Consider the following 6466-nt stretch of genomic DNA (forward strand, 5'->3'; position numbering starts at 1 on the left):
GGCAACGCGATGAGCATCACATAGGGTTCAGCGTAGAGAGAATTATGTCTTTTGGCTTGAGGCTACCTGTCGTCTGGGATGAAAATCACAAATCTTTGATAGGTATCCCAGCAACATGTCCAGCATTCAATCAGCTTACCGCTGATGCATGCAAGGATAGGTAAAAAATGCAGATACTTTTATTACTCTGCGCTTCGCGTTTGTATGCAGCTGGTTTATGAGAGACATCACATCACGTGTTTCCCTGCAGTGAGGAATGGTTTGAGGGTGGGTTCGCTTGTGTGTGCACTAATGCAACTCGGAGCTGCAGAAACCCAAGCACCTCTCGCACATCTTTTTTGAGGCTCACGTCGGCCGTTCAGCACACTTTGAGAGTAAGCCCAGAACCCACCTTTTGCCCGACGTAGAGTGCACAGACGGGTCGTGCCACAGGGAAGGAGCAGCTTCCCGTTGAAAGCAGGGCTACTGCTGGCTTGGCGACATTTAGCGTTGCACCATAGGGATAAAGAAACGTCATATCCCTGTAAAAAATAAAAATTTTTGGTCTGTTTCACATGAGTGAGTGGTAATCATCCCTTGTGTTCAAAAAGTAAATCATAATCGAGGGTTCGACGGAATGTTGTCTGGTCAGGCATGAAAATTCACAAAAGAAAAGCGAATGTTGACCACGTATAAAAATATATTTGGAGTGAACAAGGAACCTGTGTGCAGTTTTGAAACGTCAAATATATTTTTATATGTGGTCAGTGTTTGCTTTTATTTTGTACTTTTTTTGTACTTTATACAGAACTAAATGTTGTTTAGGGGGGGGGGGGGTGTAAAGGAAAAAGAAGTTTGCAACCTTGGGTGATGCATTTTTATCAAAATACTAGTTGCATGCAATATTTAGATTCATGGTGCTTGAAGGGGGGGTTGTTGCAACTTCTGTGGTGCCTCAAAATATGCATGAAGTGCCTACATGTAGTCTTCCACAAAAGATGCATTGTTCGAACTAAAGTCTTCAGCTGTTTGGTGGGTCAGGAGTGCCTCTAAATTAAACGGCAATTTATTATCCTGCTTGTCTCACACATAGATCCAAGTGCTTGTTCCAAAATACTTATGCCATGGTAGGTTTTACGCCATGCAGTTGCATTGTAATGGCCACTCTGGCACTAAAAAGGCTATATTGCACAGAGTTATCCACAAATGAATGCAGATATAGGCAAGATTGTACGAGCCTAAGCATTAGAATAGGCAGCATCTGACACTACTCTGGAAACAGACAAAGACGAATGATGAAGCACAAGCGCTAACTATGCCTAAGCATTAGCCCAAGCCTAATTTTTAACTAAGCCTAATATTTAAGCCTAAGCATTGTTATGTAAGTGTAGCTAGAACGCCCAATAAAATAGAACGCAATGAAAAGAAATCTGGGACGTTCCACTGCAGATGTGTGTGGGATGCGAGCTGCTCACCGGCCACTGTTGCTTGAGCCCGAATCTAGCATTGTCTCCTCCAGGGCTTTATTCACTGCTCTGTTGAGGATGCCATCAGAAATCAGAGCTTCCTTGGGGTGTGGGTACTTGTGGTATGCGGTCCGAACCACGGCGTCTGTAACCCACAGAAAAACGGGTGCAGGATTAAAAAAAAAAAAAGAAACAGTACATCGTTAGGTAGGCAAAATGGTTATTGTGCCAAAATTTTAAAGAATATATACAGTGCGAAAGTAAAAATTGATACCTTATATGGCATCAATGAAAAGAGAAATTGCCAAAAGAAAGTTCACTATGTTTGATGCCGAAGATTTTTTTAAAGCAAAATATCACAAAGCCAAGAATTTTTGTAGCTGTATTTTGCAAGTCTTAGTGAGTACCAGAAGGTATATAGTCTTTCTTTTTTGTCCTTTTGATAGACTATGACATCTGGACCAGTATTTTTACAATTTTTCTGTTAGTCTTGTATTTAAAAACCTCTTGCTAATCCTGTAGAGGCCAACCAAAGAACAGCAATTTTAGCTTTGCCTGAGCTTTAATTACTAGCATTTAATAGGCGTGCCTTACAAAATACAAAATTTGCTTGATATTTTCACGTCAGGAAATATTGTCCACTGTACGTATTCACACCATAATTATAGGGAAACGAATGCATAAAATCATGTCTCCTTGTAGAAGCTTAAAAAAGGGGATTTTTTTTATCTGCAACTCTGAGCAGACGGTGAAAATCTCAATCAGATGTCGATGAGTACAGCATGCATGCATTTGTGAGGAATACAACCAATGTGCTTCCACACGTTCTGAACTGCACTGGCATGCTTTCGCAGCACGCTCCATAAAACACAGAAAAAGTAACTGTACAATAAAAACGTACAGGACATGTCTTTCTAAAATGTCTAGCGTACCGCTGTTGACGACGATTCCATACTCCTCGAGCAGGAAGTTTATGTTGGTCTGGAAGCGGCGTTCCCCTCCCTCGCCAAGCATGACCAACAGTCGACCGCCCTGAGTCAGGAACTCCCGCAGGGCTGAAAACTGCAAAAAATATTGCGCTCTATTGCCTTTTTTCCCCATATCTCAAGCAACAATCAAGCTCAACAGCCATATCATTAAGTTGGCCCACAAAAATGGACAGAAAGGCTAAATAAACGCTTTTATTTGCTTACATATATCTTGCGTAGAAATGAAGGGCATATCTTATATCCTTTCCTCAAGCTCTTTTTCAGCTAGCACCCGTCCAAACTGAAACCACGGTACGCTACGTTACACTTTTAGAGCGGAGCTTTGTATGGGTAAGCGAAAGAAAATGCGGTGGTCCCGTGTACGCAGGAAACTCCTCGGGCGCAACGCCATGCGCATTCGCGGAAAAAACTACGTTGAAGAGGAGTCAGAAGCACTACCAACTGTATAAAGTTGGTCGTGCACGGTTAAAATATAAGTGGTGTTTTCAGCTAGCACCCGCCATATTGGAACCACGGTACGCTACGTCTACGTTGCACTTTCAAAGCGGAGCTTTATACGGCTAAGTGAAAGAAAATGCGGTGGTCCCGTGTACGCAGGAAATTCCTCGGGCGCAACGCCATGCGCATTCGCGAAAAAAAAAAAAAACTATGTTGGAGAGTCAGAAGCACTACAGAGTCAGCGCGCAGCAGCCAGCTCGAAGGACAGCTCAAGCGACAACGCACGGGCAGGGGCGGCGACGGTGCGGGCGGAGCGCCCAGCTTCGCCATGGTTAACCATCTGTACGAAGTGCATGGGCGCATTTTAGATGCAACGCATCTCATGCTCGCCCCTCTGTCCTTCCTGCGTCTGTCCGGCGTTGTCCGCACAGCTGCGCCTCTCCTCTCTCCGATAGCGAACACTCTCTCCCAAACAGCTGCGGGTTGGCGCAGCGCGCTCTCACTCCGTTGCTAGGCGCCGGTGGGCGGCGCTGCGCATGTGCAGTACTCTCTCTCTCTGCGCTCTCCTCTCCTTCGGGCGCTGTGAATGTAAAGCGGCATGCCGCGCTACGGCGGTCTCAGTCGACGGTCGTCCGTGCTACGCTTGCACTCTCTCGCAGTACTCGACGATTGCTTGATGCGACGGTATAAGCGTAATCAACACGACGGAAACGCCAGTGGAACCCCCCGAGATGCGTTGCATCACACCAGGGTTCCCGCGAGGGGAGGTGGGCGTAATTTTTTTCCCCCTGACACCGTTGTGCCGGCTACGTAGTAATAAGTTTAAATAAAGCCACTCAATCAACGCTACACTGCCGCTGGAACTTGGCAAAGACACTTGCGCACCTCATCAACCCGAGGTTGTCTTTTACTGTACACGAGGCTGCTGCGCAGTGAAGCTTCACTGCGCAGCAGCCTCGTGAAGCTATTTGAATCCAACCCGGCGTACGCCGGGTTGGATTCAAATAGCGCGCTCTGGAGACATTCAGCTGAGCCACGACGTCATGTGTATTAATTTGTGTTAAAAAAAAGGCGCCATATTTTTAATATGCAGCGCCACTTAAAGTGATTGAAAGCCGGCTTTTATGCTCTATGTGCTTGACTGAAAAGTAACCGCCATTGCTGACCGCGGCAGCAGCATTTCGGTGTTTTGATAGCACCCCCTCCATCTCGGGCAGCGCGCTCGCCCGCGCATTTTCTCTGCTTGCGTGTCTTTGCGCAGCTTTTGTTATTGAGTTGATGCTTATAAAATGCCGAAACACACAAAATCACGGCACGAGGGCCAAAAAAACGGGCCAATGACGGCAGGTTTTGTATGGACCGGCAACCGGCCCGCTGTTTAAAAAACCGGCCGGGCCGGTCCAAAACCGGGCAGGTGGCAACACTATACATGGGTTGGATTCAAACTGCGCTTTGGAGACATTCAGCTGAGCCACAACGTTATGTATAAGGTATATTTTCCCCCGTAATGTTCATATGGCTATGTATCAGTTTGGCCACCCCGTAAGTTGGTCTTTCTGTACAAATTCACGTGTCGTGCAGTAAAGCCGAAATCAACATCTCTAGTTTTCTTTTTTTTTCTCCCGAGTGCTGCGGGTCACCTTTCTAGATCGGAATTTTTTTTCCTTAAGACGTTCATTTTAAACTTGAAGCCCGGCGCTTTCAGTTTCATGTTCAACTACTTTTCTTTCCTTTTCGGAAAATCCGCGGCGAATCTCCATGCACTCACCTCTGCCTCAGTGAACTTCTGACGAGGTCCACCCAACACAAGGACGTCAGTGCCGGACAACACGTCGGACGATATCTGCGCATTGCCGCTGGTGCGCCACGCTACGTTACGACTCATCTGCATGCACTCGCAAATACTTCTAACAAAATTTCAACGCGTAGTGCATATGCTCACCTGTGAACTTGCCACATACTCTTGAGGCGCCTCTGCAGCACTTTGTAGCCATCGTTGACGCCGAAGAGCTCGTGTTTGGACGAGTCGAACAGTATCGAGAACACTTTATCACCCATTGACTCATCGGTCGCCTTCACGGATGCCTCGAAGACGGCGACATTGGCGAGTTTCGGAACACGTTGTCACTGTTTACATTCCGCCGTCACCATGACAACGCCAACGAAACGACAGCGCTACGTCATAGGGAGTGGTAGCTAGCGCTTGTTAGCCCCTAGCGCCAAAATAAATATTTGGCGCTAACTTTAAAATGCCGCGAGTGTCTTCACACGTCGGGAGGAGAGAAGGGATGGGCTTCATAGAGCTTTGAATTTGTTGGGTGGCTTCCTAGTCCGGAAATTTATGGGTGGTCCTGGCGCTGGCGATCCGGTAGACGAGGCGCTTCCCAGACGACACTCTTCCATTGAGCTCGAGAGGCGGGTGCTTTCAGCCACTTCGGCATCAAACTTAATTTTTCTAAGCGTCTTTCAGATAGACTGAATTGAACTGGGGCTTGGTAGCGATCTGCGAGTCCAGCTTGCAGCATTGCCCGATTTCTTGGTAGCTTACAGTTATTAGGCTTGTCCTCTGGGGTCTTGCGTTCTGGTCATTACAATGGCTATTAATCGAGCAGAACCCCACTCAAAAATGATGAAACCGGTGGCGTAGCCAGAAATCTTTTCCTTTTTGTTGAGGGGGAGGGGGAGTGTTACACGCCACGGGTAAAAAAAAAAGAAGACAGCCTGCCACAAACAATGGCTTGTCACTTCTCTTTTCATCGTGGTCATTTTTATTGTCGTTTTTGCATATTAATATATCCATGCAGTGTGTAAATAGCAGACGAGAAAAGGCAGAAAGGAGGGAAGATGCGGTGTTGAGTAAATTTCAAGGGTGTTCTGACACCAAAACCCACTTTCTGGCTACGCCCCTGGATGCAACCTTGAACTATTGCGATTCTCCTCAAATACAGTGTAGACCATTTTAACGCAACCACTTATAGTGCGGGACCGGATATAACGCAGGTTTTTTTGGCCGCCGATAGGCCTCCCATAAAACTCAATGCTTAATTAAGCTTACCGCCTATACAGTAGCGAACCAATTTTACAGACCTGGAGGGGAACGAAAACTAGTTCGAATAAAATAGCAGCCCGAAAAATCCGCCAGTCCTATGGGACAACTGGCGGTTCCTCGGGAAAGACCGAAATATCCAGCAAGCCCGAATTTTCGGAGTCCCGAAAAATAAGCGGCTACTGTAATGTGGTTGCCCCAAACACAATATCGTTTAGAGTGCGGTTTTTTGGCAGGTCCGCTGATCGGCTGGTGCAGCTAGATAATCGTAAAAAAAAAAAACACAGACAGATTCGGCTCCCTCTCTCTTCCTTGAAAATAGAACATAAAATACAGAAAATAAAATAAAAAAACCCGCCCGCATCTTCCCACGGGGGGAACTCGAGTAAATGCGTCGCAGAGTGGTGAGGGTATCGCGTGAATGTTGCGTAATGGGTATGGTTTGGGAATGCTTAATTGTTATTTCGTCTTTATTATTATTATTTATTGAATGAAGGAGAAGCGAATGCAAGGAGTGTAAAGTTAAAGTCTGTCTTTATTGCTTGGTG

General features: G+C 46.3%; 1 protein-coding gene across 1 annotated transcript in view; it reads right to left on the minus strand.

Moving 5' to 3' along the window:
* The window catches only part of Ift52 (intraflagellar transport 52), an 11320-nt gene extending 6272 nt beyond the window's left edge, over positions 1-5048 (minus strand). Inside the window, exons 1-5 of the mRNA XM_077690369.1 lie at positions 4815-5048; positions 4641-4728; positions 2378-2507; positions 1455-1590; positions 392-521 (exon numbers count right to left, since the gene is read on the minus strand). Of these exons, the coding sequence (XP_077546495.1) occupies positions 392-521; positions 1455-1590; positions 2378-2507; positions 4641-4728; positions 4815-4930 (600 nt within the window). The 5' untranslated portion in view covers positions 4931-5048. The remainder of the gene's footprint in view (positions 1-391; positions 522-1454; positions 1591-2377; positions 2508-4640; positions 4729-4814) is intronic.
* Between the last annotated feature and the right edge of the window lie 1418 nt (positions 5049-6466).

The sequence above is a fragment of the Haemaphysalis longicornis genome, unplaced genomic scaffold, assembly GCF_048455015.1.
Source record: "Haemaphysalis longicornis isolate Haplotype H1 unplaced genomic scaffold, Haemaphysalis longicornis Haplotype H1 scaffold_10, whole genome shotgun sequence".
NCBI classification, from domain to species: domain Eukaryota; kingdom Metazoa; phylum Arthropoda; class Arachnida; order Ixodida; family Ixodidae; genus Haemaphysalis; species Haemaphysalis longicornis.